The 20,903-nt window shown below is 36.9% G+C and overlaps 1 protein-coding gene across 1 annotated transcript in view; it reads left to right on the plus strand.

Moving 5' to 3' along the window:
* The window catches only part of LOC128623336 (copine-8), a 128,764-nt gene extending 109,915 nt beyond the window's left edge, over positions 1 to 18,849 (plus strand). Inside the window, exons 17-20 of the mRNA XM_053650327.1 lie at positions 5,023 to 5,125; positions 7,397 to 7,454; positions 9,601 to 9,674; positions 14,057 to 18,849. Of these exons, the coding sequence (XP_053506302.1) occupies positions 5,023 to 5,125; positions 7,397 to 7,454; positions 9,601 to 9,674; positions 14,057 to 14,245 (424 nt within the window). The 3' untranslated portion in view covers positions 14,246 to 18,849. The remainder of the gene's footprint in view (positions 1 to 5,022; positions 5,126 to 7,396; positions 7,455 to 9,600; positions 9,675 to 14,056) is intronic.
* The last annotated feature ends 2,054 nt before the right edge of the window (positions 18,850 to 20,903 follow it).

Genomic DNA, 20,903 nt, shown 5'->3' on the forward strand with positions numbered 1-20,903 from the left:
CAGAGTTATTGGCACCCTCGAGTTTTTCTGGTACAAAAAAATTTTTTTTAAATGTCTTTGTACCTTATAAGTTTAACCTTAATCACACTGAATATATGAGAGAATTGTGACATTTAATTGAAATAAGTGTATTGTAAGAACATAAATTCTTATATATATATATATATATATATATATATATATATATATATATATATATATATATATATATATATATATATGTGTGTGTGTGTGTATTTTTAACAAAAACAAATGACAGTTATTTTTTTTGGAGCCATTTTACCAGTATTTACAAAAGCTGCCAATAATTCTGGAGCAGATTATATATACCACAAAATCTACTCAGGTGGTTTTTAGGATTCAGTTATACGTTATATAATTAAAAATTTGAGCAAATCAATGTTCCAACAAAATTCAACTTTGTTTCCACTACTGTTTTATTGAAATGGTAACACGTGTACACCCCAAAGTCGTGAACATCACAATTGTTTATAATTGGCACTCCATCTCTAATTTTAGTCTAGGGGTATGCAATATGTGAGGAATAAAACATGATAGGGTGTGCTGTTATTGGAAAACAATCAATTACAAGGTAATGCAGCCACACGTGAAGTGGACCCAAGTTGTATGTGTGTGTATATATATATATATATATATATATATATATACGCACACATATATATACATTAAATGCAGAAAAAACTGCTGTTTTACATATATATATATATATATATATATATATATATATATATATATATATATAAAACAGCTGTTTTTTCTGCATTTACCTTTTATTTATTAATCAACAACACAGCATATTTGTTTTCCATTTATAGCTAAATTCATTGTTGTGTAACGTTCACAAAACAAGTAAGTTCACGTTGCAGCACTTATAAATAGTTGTTCACTCACTTTCTCTTGAAGTTAAGAAGACAAAGAATGCAGCTTGTTACTAAGGAACTGCAAAGGACACTGCAAACTGCCTCCATTCCCATTTATTATTAGGTTTAGATTACGTGCGGCGTTCACCCTACAAGTCCCTGTGAATTAGCTGTTACTCTATAAACAATACTATATTAGAACAAGCACTTTAATATAAACTAGTGATTTGCTTTACAGTCAGAACTGCTGTTATTACAAATGAAACAACACCTTCAGATCAATTAGATTTAATTCAACAGGCTTGCAGTGAAGGCAAAAATATACTACCTTAAGATGTTTAGCTGCTTTCTGAATTTTTTTTTTGACTCTTCATCTAAAAAGTAAACCACTTCTCTTTCCATGACGTCTATACTTGACAAAAAAGCACAGACTCACATAGATCATTCGCTGAACTTCCTATAAATCCCTACAGTAGGGTCCAAATCTCTCAGTTTAATGCAAACTGTTGAACTCTTATTTCAAAAGCAATTTTCTATCATAAGGTGACAGGTGTCTCAGCTGTGTGTGTGTGTGTGTGTGTGTGTGTGTGTGTGTGCGCTAATATCAGATCATCTCAAGAAAGATCAATACGACCCAGCAGCTGTGTGTTTTGCTTGTCCTTTGTGCGTGTCATAATTAGTTTACACTGTGATCGATATGTACCCCTTGACTCCGGGGCTAGCTGATGGAGCCATGTGTGAGTTAATAAGGTGTGTGTGTGAAAGGGTGGGAGTTCACATGATTTATAGAGTAAACACTGCACTGCAATGCTGCCTGCACTGCACAGCAGTAAGAATCAGATCGGTCCATATTCAGGCATAAACGCTGTCATTCTGTCATATCAATAAATGCTGGATTAAATCTATGAATCATTATGTGTAACTGTTGTTCGTGTAATGGTCCATCGGATCAATTTTTCTGTAGCAGCACGGCTCTGACATTAGCACCAGCTGTTATTCAAATGGCAGGTTTATATGAATGTGCTTGTTCTAATACTGTGTCATTTATATAAAAGTTAATTCACCGGGACTTATTATAGCAAAAACTCAACATAAACAGATATTTAAAAATCAATCAATAAATAAAAAATAAAACCCCTGTGGAATTGTTGAAATGTTGATATTTTCTGTGAGGAGATATTTATTTAATATTTTTCGGATGGAGTCTCCAGTGTCAGCACATTGTAAGCGTCAGAAGGAAAGGTAAAATACTATTTTACAGACATTCCACATCATTAAATATAACTTTAAATGGCTAAAAAGTATGATATGTCATTATTTAACCCTTAGATGCATGAGTGGGTCTAAAATGACCCGGTGAGGTCATTTGTTTGCAATATCTTTTAAATAAAATGTTTCTATATATATATATATATATATATATATATATATATATATATATATATATATATATATATATATATATAATTTCTTATCTTAGGTATTCCTCAAAAAACAAGTTTTTGATGTCATGACATAATTTTTTTTTTTCACCTTTTACTGATGTTAGAGTTCCATATATGAGAATATCTCAGGAATCTCCAAATCTCAGACTACGTCTTCCAGACCGCCACCAGCCCTATCAGCCTGTTCTACATTACTTCTATTAACTTTTAGTTTTGTGCTGCTATGAGCTAGAAAGTGTGGTTTACCGCAGAGTTCAGGCCTCGAGAGTCCAAATGAACACACACACTGACACATGTGAATGTTCACAGAGACTTCTGGTTTATTCATTCAAAACAGAAGTATTTATACACACTGATAAGAAGCAGTGCATGGACGGTTTCTACTGGTCCAGGTGTCAGACAGATTTAAACAAAACACACAGCACATAGTCATAATACAAAACAAGTCCTGTGTCATGTTGACACGGAAATACATGTGTATTTCAAGTATATAGCTATAATCAAGGATAGCAGTTGATCAGCTTATTTAAAGAGGTAATTAAATGAATACATTCATCATAGGTATTTGATAGCAGTTCATAATATAAGAGGGTACATGATATAAGAGAATTTCCTTTCAACTGATTAAAAAAAAAATTAGCTTTTGTATTACTACCCCACTCTTCCATAAGTGGGTCAAAAAAAAAGACCCGCATGCTTTTCTAATGGAATTTCATGGGAGCATTTTTTCTTCTGGAAATATCTGATGTCAACAGGTTGATATACAGTATTTCAACAACATCCTTGCACATTCGTGCGTGTGTGTGTGTGTGTGTGTGTGTGTGTGTGTGTGTTGCATTTTCTGCTTTGTGGATACAAACGTATTTCTTATTTATTAAATAGTGTTTGTATCCACCAAACAGAAAATGCACCAGAGTCACAGAAAAAAAACAAACATTTCTGATCATTTCTTCAACAAATGACCAGAGGGCAAGAGATCAGATATCAAACCTGCAAATCAATAAAATAGAAAAAGGATTTTTAAAAAACCCAGACAAACTAGCCTTTAGAGATAAGGCTCAGGAATGTCACGGAATACGAATTAGGAGCAAAGAATGAGCAAATACAGTAGTCTGTAGTATTTATAGACCTGACTATAATGAAGAAGAGGTGTGTTATATTGGGATAGGCTGATTGGGAGTCCAGTGCTTGTTCATATGTTGGAGCCTGGAGTTTGTCAGCTGAGTGGGGATCATGGGAAACACTCTGTCAGGTATTTTGATGGAAGCGGACAATGACACTGACAAGACAAATACACTCAGAGTAAAGTGAGCAAATGTAGAAGGCAAACAAATTACATTTATAGCATTTGTCAGATCCCTTATCCAGAGCAACGTACAATTATCTCATTCATACAACTGAACAATTAAGGGTTAAGGGCCTTGCTCAAGGGCTTTAAACCCACAACCTTCCGATCAGAAGTCCAACATCTTAACCACTGAGCTACTACCAGTAATAGCACAGAATAAGAATCAGTAGCAAAGTTTTTGTTTATTGGGTGTAATAGAATAGGTTAACATGCTTTAATGTTCAAAAAACAGAGAGTGTACATTATTGCATTACGTCTATCTCCAGTCTGTCTGAAACGCTCTGACTGAGTTCCGGATTCTCCAAAGCTCCTCCCTCTGAAAAGCCCAGAGTGCTCTGATTGGCCAGCTGTCCCATTGTTCTGTGATTGACCAACTGTCAGAAATGTAACGCCCCTTAACCATAATCGCGAGCTTCAGCTTCCAAGGCTTGTAAAGCAATTATAAACACAGTTAATAATGTCGTCGGTTTAACCGTATCAGTTCGAGCCCGAGTCGGATTCTGAAAGTGCGGACGATCGAGCACGACTTGAGCACTGTTCACAGTGGTATGTTTTTATTTTGTAACTCTCTTACCGTTCAGATACGATGTTATAACGGTTTCATTTGTCTTCTTCATAAAGTTAACAACTTTATGTCCTTTAAGTAACAACATAAAATGCAGTTTAAAAAAAATTTAATGAATTAAAAATAAAACAATTATGGCGGCATTATGCTGATATTTCAAATTGTTACGTAGACGTTTGCAGAAGTAATATCTGGACTTGGATCGAGGTGTTTTAGGCAGGTCTGGAGCAATGTTCTCTGTTAGATAGAATAAATCCCTTTGTGGGAGACTATGAACTTTGTAACTTTGCAGATCTTATACATGCACAAGCAGATACATTACACACTAAAGGAAAAGGAAAACATTAAAAAGCAACATATGACCCCAAAAATGTATTCTTTACATTGCAATACCTTTCTTAAAGCTTGTATATCTTATAGCTTGATATGTTTAGCAGTGCCTGCTCTGTTCATTTCATTTCATTAATTTCAATTTGCCAGGGCTGGAAAATTACTGCCATGTGCACTGTTTATTCTGTGTTATTTTATTTGAAATAGTTTTATATTACACATTTAGCAGTCGTGGCCATAAATAGGGTTTTACAGATAATCCACGACTAAGCCAAAGATGGCAGAGATAGAAAAAATGACTAAGAACATTTAAAAAGGAACCTTAAGTGACATCCATCCTCCTTGAGGCATGACTTGAGATACACAAGCAATGGTGTTTGAGGTCAGTCAGAAAACTTCATTTTCTTAATGCATGCAATGCTATCTTACTGTCATGTACATGTTGTCCTGCAGGTACGCTGCCTCTGTGAAGGATGGTTCGCAGTATTTCGTCCTCCTCATCATCACAGATGGAGTGATCTCTGACATGGCCCAGACCAAAGAGTCCATCGTCAATGTGAGCATCCCATCACTTACACTTACAGGAGATCAGTCAGCTTCTGTTTCTTCTATACAACAGTATAAAATGATGTAGTTAGAAGTTATTCATTACAATGATGAGAGGTTAAATTTAAATGTTATTCTAATTGTAATATTGTAATGACTTGAGAAAGCACTTGTCTATTCGAGCTGTTATAACTGTTTATAGAAATATGCTAAGCAAACTCAAATCATCAGTCTGTCATGGCTTAATTGTAGTACATTGTTTATCTGAGCGTTATCCTGCTCAGGATACAAAGTTACATAGTTTCCTTTTGCTGAACAGCCAATTTTCTTACATTCTTCACCAGGTAACTAAGGAAATAATAATAACCTACCAAAACTATATCATTTTATAGGATAGTGTCCCCATTCTGTTTTTTTTTCTCAGTCAGTATTATTATTATTATTATTATTATTATTATTATTATTATTATTTCCTTTGTTGACTTGCAATAGAATAGAAATTCAAGAAAACAAAATTATCTGTTTGAAATGAATATGATTTCAGTTTATGATTTGTGATACTTTAAGTAAGAAAATGTATTATGAACAGAAAGAGTAGGTACTGAAAAAAAAACTGGTAACATATCTTTTTGCCTTAGTCTTTGTCAGTCTTGCATGTATCCGTCTTAAATAGTTCTGTGCGTTGCAAAACCTATGTAGACTGAAATGAGCAGTGCTTGTTAAAATAGCTTTAAAAATGCCAATGCTTTATGATTTAAAACACATGTTTTAGTGAAAGTTAGCACGTTTGCCTTTCACCTGCAGGGGCTGGGGTTCAAATCGCTCAGTTTGCATGTTCTGGCCATGCTTTGGGGGTTTCCTCAGGGTACTCTGGTTTCCTCCCCCAGACCTCTATATTGGCATTTCCAAATTGTAGCATGGGAATGTGTGTATGTGATTGTGCCCTGCGATGACTTGGCACCCCATCCAGGGTGTCCACCGCCTCGTGCCCCGAGTGCCTTGTGCCTGGGATAGGCACCAGGCTCCCCGTGACCCTGTGTAGGATAAACAGTATGGAAAATGGATGGATGGATGAATGGATGGATAGATGGGTGGTTTCCCCCGAAGTTCAGTAATCATTTGGAAATCCTGTCATGTTAGCTCATGTTATATAACTGGTTAAAACAATGAGGAAAAAAAACCTTGTGCTTGGTTGCTGTACTAACTCCTTTCCAACAGGATTTGATAGTATTCTTATACTCTGTGGTATAAGTGGGAAAAAAGATGCAAAATATTAGGGACAATCAGTAATTTAAAGAAATACATTTGCATCCACCAAGCAGAAAACGCACCAGAGCCCCGGAATAAAAAAGTTAAAAAACACACACACACACACACACACACACACACACACACACACATTTCTGTCAACAAATGATCAGAAGGCAAAAGATCAGATATCAAAACCTTGTTTTTGGTTGCTGTACTAACAGGGTTTTTTCTGACAGGGTTTGATAGTTTTCTTTTCTTATACCCTGACCTGTTTGTACTAGCATGAGGAAATGTTTTTGATGGAAATTACAAAACACTTCTGTAAGTCACTCAGGAAAAGGCTGTCTGCCAAATGCTCTAAATTTAAATGTAAATATATGGACCACTCAAAGTCACTCTCATTTCCATATATAAACTCAGTGAAATTCCTTTTACTATCAGAGATCTACTGTCAAACCATATTTCCTTGGAAGGAATAGGAGATGCTGGGCATTACGAAAGTGTTTTATGAAAAGGAGATAGGAGGTATCCTGTATGAAAGACAATAAGTGTAACTGATGGAGTCTGTGAATATCTGACATCCCTCAGAATAAGCTGACTTCCCTCAGATTAGTCATGCCTAATGACACACACCTACACACTCTCTCTCTCTCTCTCTCTCTCTGTCTCTTTCTGTCATTTCGATAGTACTCACCCTCTCTCCTCCTTTCTCTTCTCTATGGACACCTGTCATATAAGAAGTGTCACAGAATTTCCTCTTTGAGGACTCTATTACTTTTTCATGCCAGACCCACGGAGGTCTGCAGACAGCGTTCACTGCCAGCTCTCATCCATATGGATGACCTGTCACAGTCAAGCCAACTCTATATAGTACTTCCATATTCACTCCACTATAGCCTCCAAGCACCAAGTATGGAGCTTTAGATCTGTTATTAAACTTTTTACTGTTTATTCATAAACTAGATAATTAAGGCTACTTGGGCTTTCTTTATCATAAATATCAATAGTTTCACATTTGTTTCCACTTAAGGCTTCATGTCTTCCCATGTCAATTATCATCGTTGGTGTTGGACCAGCAGAGTTTGATGGTAAGACTCTATCTATTTTTATACTTAATACGTCATCTGCATCTTAAATGGCATACTATGTATATACAGTGCTGTGAATAAGTATTTGATTTCTTTTGGTTTTGTGTATATCTCATACTAAATTGTTTCAGAAATTCTAACAAAATCTAAGATAAAACAAAGGCAACCCGAGTAAACACAAAATACAGTTTTTAAATGATAATGTTATTTATTGAAGCAAAAAAGTTATCCATTATCAACTGGGCCTGTGTGAAAATGTATTTGCCCCGTAGTTACTAATTCCCCAAATCTATGAAACTGCATTCATAATGGGGTTCAGCTGGACTAGACACAACCAGACCTGATTACTGCAAACCCTGTTCAATCAAATCAACACTTAAATAGAACTTTTTCAACAGCATGAAGTTGGTTAAAAGATTTTACGTAGTAACGCACTATGCCAAAATTGAAAGAAATTCCAGAAATGATGAGGAAGAAGGTGATTGAAATACATCAGTCTGGGAAGGGTTACAAAGCTATTTCAAAGGCTCTGGGACTCCAAAGAACCACAGGGAGAGTTATTAACTCTAAATGGAAAAACTCGGCACAGAACCTTCCCAGAAGTGGCAGACCTTCCAACATTCCTTCAAGAGCACAACAACTACTCATCCAGGAAGTCACAAAAGAGGCAAGGACAACATCAAAGGACCTACAGGCCTCTCTTGCATCAATAAAGGTCACTGTTCATGACTCCACTATCAGAAAGACACTGGGCAAAAATGGCATCCATGGAAGAATGGCGAGGTGAAAACCACTGCTAACCCAGAAGAACATTAAGACTCATCTGAATTTTGCCAAAACACACTTTGATGATCCTCAAACCTTTTGGGAGAATGTTCTGTGGACTGATGAGTTGAAAGTGGAACTGTTTGGAAGACAGGGGTCCTGTTACATCTGGAGTAAACCAAACACAGAATTCCACAAAAAGAACATCATACCTACAGTCAAGCATGGTGGTGGTAGTGTGATGGTGTGGGGATGCTTTGCTGCTTCAGGGCCTGGGCAACTTGCAATAACTGATGGAAACATGAATTCTGCTCTCTACCAGAAAATACCACACAAACACAGAAGAAATAAGGAAAATACTTTTTCACAGCACTGTACTGTGGTTTACATTATACTCTAAGTGTGTAGTATAAGACTGGCATGGCAGTAACATCTCAAACCAACTAATAATGGATTGCACTAAATGGAAATGACAAGTTATGGTGTACTACAAAATACATCATTAACCCACACCTTCCATTTACATAAATGCCTCCATGGTCTATCAGCTGATGAAACCTGCTCTACAAGAATAACCATCAATTTATCTGAAGCCTGATTTAAACATTTCATTTTTCCACATACCTTAAAGTGCATCTTGCTCGTACCTTTTCATTTTTAACATAGAACATGCACAAAAAATACACAAATATGTGATCTGAAATGCCGCCTTCTTCCTCTAGACCTTTTTTCTACCTTTCTTTCAACCACTGTATTGTATTGAATTACATATCTACTTCCACCTGTTCTGATTCTCAGCCTTTCCTCTGTTTCATTCCATCATGTTTGCTTTGGAGCTTCTGGCTGCACCTCCATGGCTTCTCTCTCTCTCTCTCTCAGACCCCCCCCCCCCAGTGCATGGCTGAATGTAATTTGCTGGCTGCCTCCTGCTTTATTGTTGCACTCAATGTGGAGTCAGTGTACAAGCTCTGTATGAGCGCTGGCTGAAAGAAAGAAAAGACCAAGTAATGTGACGGTGTCATCTCTCTCCAGCACAAATTCACGTACACACACACACACACACACACACATGCATGTATTCAGCAGCTTGGCATCGCACTGCAGCCCTCACACACTGACAGTAATGGAGATGTTGAAAGAAAGAGTCAATAGGAACTAACACACACTCATACATGCGAAGACAGTTTCCTGCTAGCTTCTTTTTTTTCTCTCTTTTTTTCTGTATACTGTATTCTCCATCTGCCCTTTTTTTGTCTGTCATTCTCATTCAATTCTCTCTCTTTCTCTCTCTCTCTCTCACACACACACACAAACACAAACACAGTTTCCATGCCACTGGTCAAGCGTGTGTTAGTGAGCTGATTTTATTTTTTGTCTGCAGCGATGATTGAGTTGGATGGGGATGAAGTCAGGATCTCATCCAGGGGCAGATATGCAGAAAGGGACATTGTGCAGGTATGATGTGTTCTTCTCTCTCTCTCTCTCTTTCTTTCTCTCTCTCTCTCACTCTCTCTCTCTCTCTCTCTCTCTCACACACACAAACACACTCACACACTCACACACATAAAATGACCTGATGGAATTGGCCCAGTTGTTTCCACTGAATATTTCCCTTTTTCCTATCAGAATCTGATGGTTTTAATGGTTTCCAAGAGTCTACTCATTCTTGATATAGTTACAGCTACATAAAATCAAATAAAAAATATTTCCAAATTACTTCTACATAAGCACAAAGGCTAGATATCAGTTCTTTCTTCTTTCACAGCCTGATATTTAACAGAATCAATCTGTCTTCTTAAACCAACAGCGTTAAACAACAGTCTATTACCATAATGTCACCATCAGAGACCTTCAGATGTGTCATAATTCACTTGTTACACCAGAGGGGAAACCAGCAGACACCTGCAATGTTTTCTTGATAAAGACATCAAACCTGAAATAACAGACATGGCACAATGTCACGATTTCCCCTCGAGCTAGTGCTGCAGTTTTGCAGCGTGCTCGGAAACCCGAAGCGCGAGCCCGGTGCACAAGCTCTTAGCGAATACATGCTTTTGGGTCTTCAGTTACATTGACTTTGTTTACTTTGGACACGTGTTTTTGTTATGGTTTATGTCCCGTCTCTGCCCCTGTATTGGCATTGGTTGTTTCCCATAGGTGTTGCCTCATTGTTTTCAGCTGTCTTGTGTTTCACCCCGATTACGTTTGTCATTTAAACCCCTCATGTCTCTTTGCACTTTGCGAAGTATTTATCACCATACCAAGCGTTTGTACCTCGTTCCTCGTATTGAATCATGTTTATTGATCTAGTTCCTTGTTCTCGTTTCTTGCCTTGCCTAGTTTATGCCTGTTTGTAGATCGCCTGACCCATTGCCTGTTTTTTCGACCACGCTATTGTCTCATGATTTGGATTTGTCTGTCTGCCTTTCTTTATTAAAAGCTCTTTTCTGCACTTGCATCCGTCCTAACCTACATTACGTGGAATACGTGACACACAATATTCTTTTGGGAAATGCATCAGGGTCGACTTTAACTACAACACGATTCTCTTAAGAACATGAGAGACAGTGGGGCCGATAACAAACAGCATTTGTGTTTATACTGGTTCCCCATGTTAACGCAAATGAGTAACGTTGTATCATTGTGGTAAATCAGGATTTTAAATATAGCTCACAGCATATAGAGGGGTGTGGGAGTGTGTGATTTGAAGGGATCTCTGTGGAATTTGCACTTAATTCACACACTCAAATACAAAAAAAATGTGCTTTGAAGGATGTGAGCAATACTGTATATAATTTCTGTCAGCTTATAAAATATGTGTATTGTTATTTTATATGTTATGTTGGCTTGTTTTCACTACGTTTTCTGTTGAAGGTTTATGGTAACTGGTTTCTCAGTGGCATTGTGTGTATGTTGAAATGGTTCAAATAGAATTGAATCTGTTCCCTAAGAAACACTTCAGAAACGTGACCATTAGAAACACATTTCAAGCAAGTGTAGGTCTTTAGATCAAAATGTCTTTGAGACAAAAACCCATGCCATGTCAACCTTTAAAGACTTTGGTAGTGTTTATTTCAGTGCAAGCAGAGCACTTTAAAGAAAGAAATAAAGCATTTGCTCGTATGCAAAGTGTTATTTTAGTATTATGACCTCATATTTTGGCTTTACTGTTGGAATATTATTGGATCGGTTTCCGTCGGGTGAGAAAAAAAAAAAAACGTTTTCATCTCACATGGACCTTTGATTGTTGTTAGCGTGTAATATTCCTGTTTAGTAGAAATGTTTCTCATATTCCCATATTTTATGAGATTGTACCAGAGGCTGCTGTTATTGCACCTTTAATAATGTGTGCATTAGCATGTTAGAAGGCATTATGTGAGGCACAAGGCTTCAATTGTAGTGTCTGTGTTTCACTTCAGCCCCCTCAACCTTATTAGAGCAGATGGAGGGAGACTCCTACAGCCGTCTGTCTCTCTTTTTTTTCCTATTCCCACCTCTCTACAATCTTCTCTCTTCCTTCATCTGTTCCTCCCTCCTATCTCTCTTTCTCTATCAACTGTGTGAAACCAAGAGTTGACCCCCCCCCCCCCTTTCCCACCCAACGTTTTAGCAGCCGCACTAACATGATTTCTGATCTGGTTCTTCATCATAGTGAGCCTACGAGGTATGTCTGACTGAGTAAATATTCACACTCATGTATCAGTGCATCTTACCCTGTTCCTCCTCTCAATCACAGTGCAGCTCATCTTTCTGAGTCTTAAATAAAAGCTGTAACTCTTCAGGTAATCTGGCTCTCATTTCAAAATGCTTTTAACCTGACTGCCATTGTGTGGCTGATGCCTCAGCAGTACTATTATGCAGATGCCGAATATTTTGTTCACTTAAATGCCATGTATGCTAGGTAATTACTGTTTTCAAATCAGCATTGCAAATCGTTCCATGTTCTTGTCACCAGAATCGTTTACGGCGTGTTCTATTCTCCGAGGAAGGTGTTAAAAATGGCATCATCAGTCACCATGGCTGGAGGTTTACTTTTTGAGCAAAAGTACTTTTGCACTTAAATTAAACATGGGCCCTTTTTCATCTAAAAAAAAAGTCTTCATTCACATAAGCGTTTCTCATTTTAACTGCAAAAAGTGGCTTTTTATTTGAATGTACATTTTGTGAAGAGCACAGACAATTAACAAGATTTCTTTTCTTTTCACATAGAGCTAATTAGTAGATCATATCTTGCCTTGCGATGCTGCAAGCAAAACATCAACTTTTGGTCTTGTGCAATAAAATAACCAGGGTAATTTATCGCTCAGCCGCTCATGATTATAATGACTTCATGCAAGTGTTAACGCTAGTATAACGATGGATGATGTTTGTAAGTTGGAGAGGATTGAAATATCATTACCTTGTTATATTTGTCAGTTCTTTCTTCTCAAGTCCTCTCATCTTGCTTCTCTATTAGAGAAAAATTAAATATTATTAAAAAAAAATTATATTTTTTTAGCATGTCCATGCTGTGGATTTCCAATTAAGCTTGACTAGACACTATTACATGTAAAGAAGTGGTGTTTAATTACATAAATAACTACAACTACAGCTTTCAAAAGCAAATTGACAGACATAATTGGCACCTAACCTTTGACCTCAAATCACATCTCTGAGTGGACTTTTAATATTACTATACACTTCATGCAGATGTAATGGTTTCTATCTAGATTATGTTGATTTAAATCACCTTTGTAGTATTTGTTAATAATTTGTAGTTGTTGATAATGATAAGAATAAGAATAATCATAATAATAGTAATAATAAATAACAGGAAAAAGACTAGGAGGAAGAGGAAAGGGAAGCATGTTGGGAGAAAAAATATATTTTTAAGTTGACTCTTAACAATGGTCCTGGGGAGTGCCATTTAACAGTTTGATTGTGTTGTACATATTTTGTTCAAAACCCTTGAGTATTAGTAACCTCAGAGCAACCATGAAGTCAGTACACTTATGTACACAAGGTTTCTACTTCATGTCATGTCAAGGAGTTTTGTTTTGCCAGTGTCATCTCTGGTTTCCTCATGATGGATCTAAATCTGCAATCAAATTTCTGCAAAGCTGCCTTGTTGCAATGTCTATTGTTAAAAGCACGACCCCAGAAAAAAAAATCATTGCACTGAATTGAATTGAAATGATGTGGCCATTCATTTTGCACTAATGAACAAATCAGATACTCTGCAAATGCAGCTTTGTCCCATAGATCAGGGGTTCTCAAATGTTTTGCAGCCAGGGATGCTCTTAACTGTAAGAGATTTATCCAGCTATTCAAATAGGCTCATTATTCAAATGTGTTCAAATTACAGCCATACCATTTTCTATTCTTGGATTTTTGACAGAAAAAAAAAAAAATATATATATATATATATATATATATATATAAGTTCAATCCAGTCAAGGAGGCTATGATATCTATAATAAACTATAAGAATGCAATAATAATTTATACAGCCAAAAGTTTGTAAACACCTGACCATCACACCCATACAGTGCCCTCCACTAATATTGGCACCCTTGGTCAATATGAGCAAAGAAGGCTGTGAAAATTCACCTTTATTGTTTAAACTTTTGATCTTTTGTTAAAAAATTCACAAAAATTCTCTGCTCTTTGCTTTGGCCATATATCACAGCCCCAATGGCTATGCTTTAGACCCCATTTTGAGAACTACTGCTATAGATATTCAGCTGTTTCCACCTCTTAGTGAAATCCTTTCTCCACTTTTCAACCCTAAAAACCTACATATTATCATCTTAGCCCTGCTTAACCCTAAACATCTCTGTTTCTCTGTTCACTGACAGTTTGTCCCGTTTCGGGATTACATTGACCGAACAGGGAACCACATCCTCAGCATGGCGCGGCTGGCAAAGGATGTGTTGGCTGAGATTCCGGACCAGTTCCTGTCCTACATGAGGACCAGAGGCATCAAACCATTACCCGCTCCGCCTCCATACACACCGCCAGGACAGCCCCTACAGACCCAGATCTGACCCGCTCTCATTCATGTCTCTCTATTTCTCTCTTAATCTCCCAATGATGTGGAGGGGCACTTCTCCCCCTTCTCAATCTGTCTCTCTCTTACGTTGCACTATAGGCACTGGAAGGATGAAGACACAGCGGCCAAACAGGGCCAGTGAGGCCTGATTTACTTCCATTACAAGCGTTCTTCTGTCAGGGTCTCTCTGTCTCTCTCTCTCTCTCTCCCTCGCTCTCTGTCAGAGCCTGGCTTATCTCTTGTAGCCTCACTAAAATGGACTGAGCTTGACCTTTGTTCGGGCTCGCTGTAGGACTGAAGAAGAAAAGAAGGGATCAGTTGACATCGTTTCTTGGAGCTGCATGCTTTTCCAGGTGAAGGGCCGAGGTTCTGCTTCCTCTGGCCACAAATCACACTCGACTGTTGTAAATAACTTTGGAAACTGATCATTTCCTTTTACTTATGTATATTCCTCTCTCTCTCTCTCTCTCTCTCTCTCTCTCTCTCTCTCTCTAAGCTCTCACTCAGTGTTTACATGTTGATGATTTTCTTACTGTTGGATACTTTTATATAAGCGTAAACTTTCAGTATGAACTTTGGAATACGACTTCTATCTGCGTGTTGTCTTTTGCCACGCATGTCAGGCACTTGTTGTCACATTAATCGCATTGCATGGCATGGAGTAACAGCCAGCTCCACTTCGTGATGCATGAAGGCCATGATTGACCTCTTTCTGTTTTAGTTTCTCATTCTTTCTTTCCCTCTTTCTCAAATCATCCTGGCACAAGCATTGTGTGTGTGTGTGTGTGTGTGTGTGTGTGTGTGTATGGAAATTGTGTTCTGTTGTGTCAAAACTTTAGAAGCTGCTCTCAAATAAGATTTGAGACTATGAGCCCAGTGGTCAAAAACACAGATGCCATTGTTTTTCTTCCATTTCTGTCCTGTTCATATTTATCAAAACAGTACAGGTGTTTTATTGATTTGTAAATCATAAGTGTTGTTTAAAAAAAAACCAGTGTTATCCTTTATCTTCATTAGAGATGCCCGAAGATGTGGATAAAAAGCACAGATCACCAATTTCACCTGAATACCGTACATGCAGGATTTAAGTGTTCGTACTACAGTATTTCTGCAGAGGGACATTTAAGACACTGGTAAGGTTTTTTTCTCCCAGACACCAAGTTATTATTAAAGCATAATTAAAAAAATATATATAGCACATTAGGGCATTTAATTCTATGTTTTAGCCAGTGAAATGTTCCTTCTGTGCTGCACAGCCTTAAACAACACTGGATCTAAACAGAGTTCAATAAAAGATATACGAAATCCAAGATGTTTTAGTAACCAGTCACACCTTAATCTAGGAAAACAAATTTAAAATAATACTTCCAATGTGTCTGTAGTGTATATGAGATTATCACAGACAAGAATTTCTTTAACGCTCCATGTAATGGAAGCCACTGATAAAGACAGATGATGAATTCCGTCAGTAAACATCTAAAATATGTGACTATATAAACTATTAGTGTTACACTCCAGCTTGAAATAAGAACATTTCTTTTCTAACGTAGTTATGTAGCCAGAAACTGAAACATAAACATACAGTAAAAGTACATGCTTAATTTACACCTTTGACTTTCTGAAATTGTTACAAAAATATCTTTCATATAAACTTTATATTTATTTAATTTTTTGGACTGCCCCAGCAACTGACCTTACACTTCCATAAGTGCGTTTTAACTTAATAAGGTTTTCCATTCTTTTCACAGTGTAGGAACATACTACAGACCCAGTAGATAAAGATTAAGTTAAGAGAGATTCTGGAGTATTTTTTTTTAATGAATAAGACCAGTATTTGAAATGACTGGATAATAATCTGAACTCCCCTCTTTAGTAATGTATTCATCTTATTAATATTAGTTGGCAGTTTTTATAAGGTACACCCACCATATACTGTACGGTCAGCTCCAGAAATACTGAATCTTTCATCTAAGTAAATATATTCTAAGAAAATGTTAAAAACCTTAGCAAAATTATACATATTTTTTAAATATTTTCTTGGCACCCCTAAAAATTCATATATACAAACTGTAACCAAAAAAAAAAAATCTTTCTATTTATTTAACTTTTTTTTATTCAGCTGAGTGTTTAGGAACTCTCGAGCAGTCATCCATGACTTCCTGCTTCATTGGGGTGTGATTGTAGGTATACAATTACTGACTGTAGCCCTATCTGTCAGCCCTTCTCTACCCTGTCTATCAATGGAAAGGGAGCACTACTGACCAGATATTGGACAGATAGACCTGTTAGTAATTGTACACCTATAAAGTGCATCAATATGGTAGATGTACCTAATAAAACGTTCAATGAGTGTAGATACAAGTTAGGTGTATCTAATTAACTGGAAACTGTGTATTTCTAAACTATATTAATCAAGTCTGTGAATCCGTGTATTATCTCCCTGCGTCAGGCTCTGACTGGATTTCTGCTTTACATGAGCCTTGATTTCAATAAAAAAATCGAATTTTTCAGTTCTTGTCAGTTCAAACAAATGTAGTTTTGAAGGGTTATTATGTTTCAAGTAGCATTAAGGCATTATAATGAATTGCCTTTAAGCATTGAATGATAATTAGTGACCAATATTTGTCTTTTTTTTAAGTCATGTCTCAGGCTCAGGTTTTTTGTTTTATTTTTGTTTTGTTTTGTTTTTTTTACAGAAAAAAAAGAAGAAAGCCAGACAGAGTTCAGGCCCCTTAGCTAGTCATGAAATAATGTGAACGACACAATATGTAGCAAATGGAATTTCAAGACAAAAATGAACGCCTCACCAAATTTAGCTGGGTTTTTTTCCCCTGTTCTGTAGTCACAGACTAGCATAGCTAGTGTAGCTGAGTGTTTTGGGTGACAGCCGCATGTCCTCTGGTTCTATTATGTAGCTCGCTGTCTCTGTGAGTGGGAGCGTGGATCGCGAGTTACTTTCTCACTTAATTAGTATTGTGTAGTATTGTGTTAGTAATAAGAATTTAATGGCGGATCTGCCATTAATTGCAATCAGGAATTTATACGGTGAAGAACTGATTTACAGTCTTACACAGAGCTTTTTTTAAAAGCTTCATAAATACAAATCTTATATAAACTACAGGCCATTAGAGTTCAGAGGAGTGTTGTATGTATGTATATGTGTGTATGTGTGTGTGTGTGTGTGTGCGTGCATGTTGCAAACACTAACACCAGGAGTACCAGCTGAGATTTTTCTGTGCTCCTCAGTCCAACTATGGTTCGCAACGCCGCAGCTTCGCCAAGCTCAACCACATTACTGTGTGTGTGTGTGTGTGTGTGGTGCATGAGTGGTGGTGGTGATGGATTAATCTGACAGGATTCATCAGAGGTGTGATTTCATTCACATGAACTCTTGTTTACTGAAAATATCCAAATATATTGTATGCTTGTCATATCTTATTATATAATGTGCACTATGTTTGCATGTACAGTTTTAAATGAGATGAACTAGTTTTTTTTTGTTATTAATAGAGTGTTTTTTGGGGAAAACTGTTTTAAAATTGTCATAATATCTGTACAAAATGGCCTTAATCTCTCACTGAATTCTTGGAATCGTGCAATGCCTTCAGATATGAATTGTTCTATATTTTGTGTCGGTGTAGAATTGCTTTCTAGTGTATATTCTCTTTGCACAGATTCATGTATGGGGAAAAAAACATATTGTACTTTTTGCTAATCAGTTATTAATCAGAGAAAGCATGATTGCAGTACTGAATGTCTGGTAAATCCATATGATTAAATAACTATTTCTGTATCAAAGTATCGATTTTGGAATAAACATTCTTACTAAACACAGTGCAATTAAAGGCTCCTGTTCTGTTTTGTGCACCCTCCACTCTTCAAGGTACAAGCCATTTAAATTGAACCTCAGATGTACAACAGTGTACCAAAAGTACCAAATCGGGACATGTGGGTGGAGCTAGAAAGAGTGCAGAGCACTGAAAGGCAAAACCTGACTGTAAAGAAATCATCACTAGCCGTCAGCCATGTCAGATGATCATTATTATAATTAAGCATTATGCTTTTGTCTCAAATATAATGCTCCACAATTTGTTACTTTGTGTAGTGGCATACTATTTCAAACAGACTGATTTAGGATGTGACCTAGCTAGTTAGAATCACATTTCTTCCACTGCATATGGCACAGCAACTTTCTGTAATAGTGTCTGATAATATTCTCATTGAGTGCAACAGAAAACCTGGCGTTCCAAACCATTCGTCCATCAACCGATCAGGAAGTTATTTGTCATATCTTCAATATCAATATTGTCATATTTCACACTGTTAGCTAACTTGCTCATATCTGGCCAAGTAGGGTGAAGTAATGGAAGGTTAGATTCGAAGAAGCAGGGCTTTGTGAACATGACCGTGGAGTTGAGATAGGTCAAGGAGTTAACATATCATTTCAACATTTTTCTAATTCACCTTGAGAGCAAATTCTACCCAAAACACTTGGGAAATTGTCATCCCACTACCTCCACAGATACTCTTGTGTAATGAGAAATAAACAATGTTTTGGATTGAGATTAGTGGCAAGCATTTTGTCGATCTGATCTACAGAAATCTAAAATGCTTTATCCAATTAATTATTACTGATCTATCTTAATTAATGGTTACTTATGTATATAAATAAAGTTTACTCTTACTATCGCTGTACCTGTGGTGCAGTCAAGATCTACTCAACTATACTCCCAGTACTTAGTTTTTTTTTATGTACTTTATTGTGGGAAATGCAAGAATAATGCTCATAGTACAATACAGGGATCAATACACATACAGGCAACATCAAACTAGAGCGATCCTGCTACAAAACTATAATGCTCAGAAACTCAATCTTAAAGAATAAGACTCGCAGTGAGACAAAGGAACATGAGGGAAAATATAGACAAATAAACTCATGGCCAGAATTAAGAACAGGTGCAAATAAATGGGAAATAAAACAATGACAAGACAGGGTTGAAACAGGACCAAAACAAAAGCACGTGTCAAACACAAAACCATATGTGGTGCTGGCTGCACTAGGAAACACATTATTGACTATGTTTACATGGATAGCAGTAATCTAATTATTGACCTTATTCTGAATAAGACAATATTGTGATTAAGGTGTTTATATGAGTCGCTTTTAGAATATTCCTTTCATGTTCCTGTTTTACATGTTATAGAACATAGAGCTATTAACGGCACACGTCATTACGTCCCCACGCTCCGACGTTCCCTCCAGAATTTCACGTATCGACATACAGTTCGACTTCGTTATGGTACCGTATACAGTTTTGGGTGTTTCATTTTTAATTTTACAAATGTTTCAAGTGCAGTTAATTATTTGTCATGCTGTACGTGTAAATAGACGACTGCTTGAAGCCGTGGGCTGATTACCGCGTACTTACCGTCTATATAGTAGCTGAGATACATGTAGTTCACCTATTCTATAGCAGGTAAGTACGCGGTTTGGGATGCAGCCGTACTCTCTTGTTTGCCGTCAAATGGTTGAGCACTGCCGTGTGTGATCGTGTCCTGTCGCAAAACGCGGTGAAAACTCCCACATGACATTAATAGTGTGATTAAGGTGTGTACATGTCTGTAATGCACTTCCATAATGCGATTAAAACAGGAATACTCCACATGTCTTAATTCGATTTGTGTTTACTTTGAGTATGACTTTAGTCGGATTAAGGTCATCAATAATCACTGTTTACATGCTAGTTTCTTAATCAGAGTATCGTCTTAATATCGGATTATTGTTGTCCATGTAAACGTACTGATTGTCCACTGAAGATATTTGTGACAACTGTTTAAAAGAAATATGGAAATTGTTCTTCAAGGGTAGATAAAATGTTATGCATTCTTTACTAATTAAGCATGTTCCACTTGGAATGCACTCTAATAGGAAACACTCTTGTAGGGTAAACCTTTAATGGGGTTTGACTTTCTGGGTTTTGGTTTTCTCTGTAACAGAATGCATTGTGTATTGTGCAAAATCTGTAAGCCTGCATCGGACTAAGCTTACACTTTTCCCTCGCATTAAGCCACGAACGTGCTGTATAGAACAATTATTACTACTGACACCTTTCACCATTAACATCTTACTGACTTTCACAGAGAAGTCAAATACAGGGAGGGACTAATTATATTATAGTATGTGTACCCTGAAAGCTAGAGTTTCGTTCAGATGTATTAAATCAAGTGGCTTCACTTTAGTCTTTTTCTTTGTCTGTCTTTGTCCCATGCACTGGAAACCCACTGCAAATAATTACTGTTTTTCCATGAGACTGTGACGCACTAATTGCATGAGGAGAGCACTGACTCGCTGCCAAGCTCCAATTATATACATACACTGAGTGACCCGTCCTGCCAAAAGGACATAGGGGGTCACTAGGATCTTTCCCTCTGTGCTCACATCAATGCATGGGCTTAAGAAAAGTATGGCTTTAATAAATAGTTTCTGTCAATCATACAAAAACACCCTGTAATTCCACACCTGTTCACACACCCACACTTATTACAGTTATTGCTTTTATATACAGTGCTTTGCACTATGCATCAAGCATGTATAGAGACTGCTGTACTGTAATCCAATCTTTTAAATGATGTGATATAATCCAGCAACCTCT

Source organism: Ictalurus furcatus, chromosome 19 (assembly GCF_023375685.1).
Source record: "Ictalurus furcatus strain D&B chromosome 19, Billie_1.0, whole genome shotgun sequence".
In the NCBI taxonomy this organism is placed as follows: domain Eukaryota; kingdom Metazoa; phylum Chordata; class Actinopteri; order Siluriformes; family Ictaluridae; genus Ictalurus; species Ictalurus furcatus.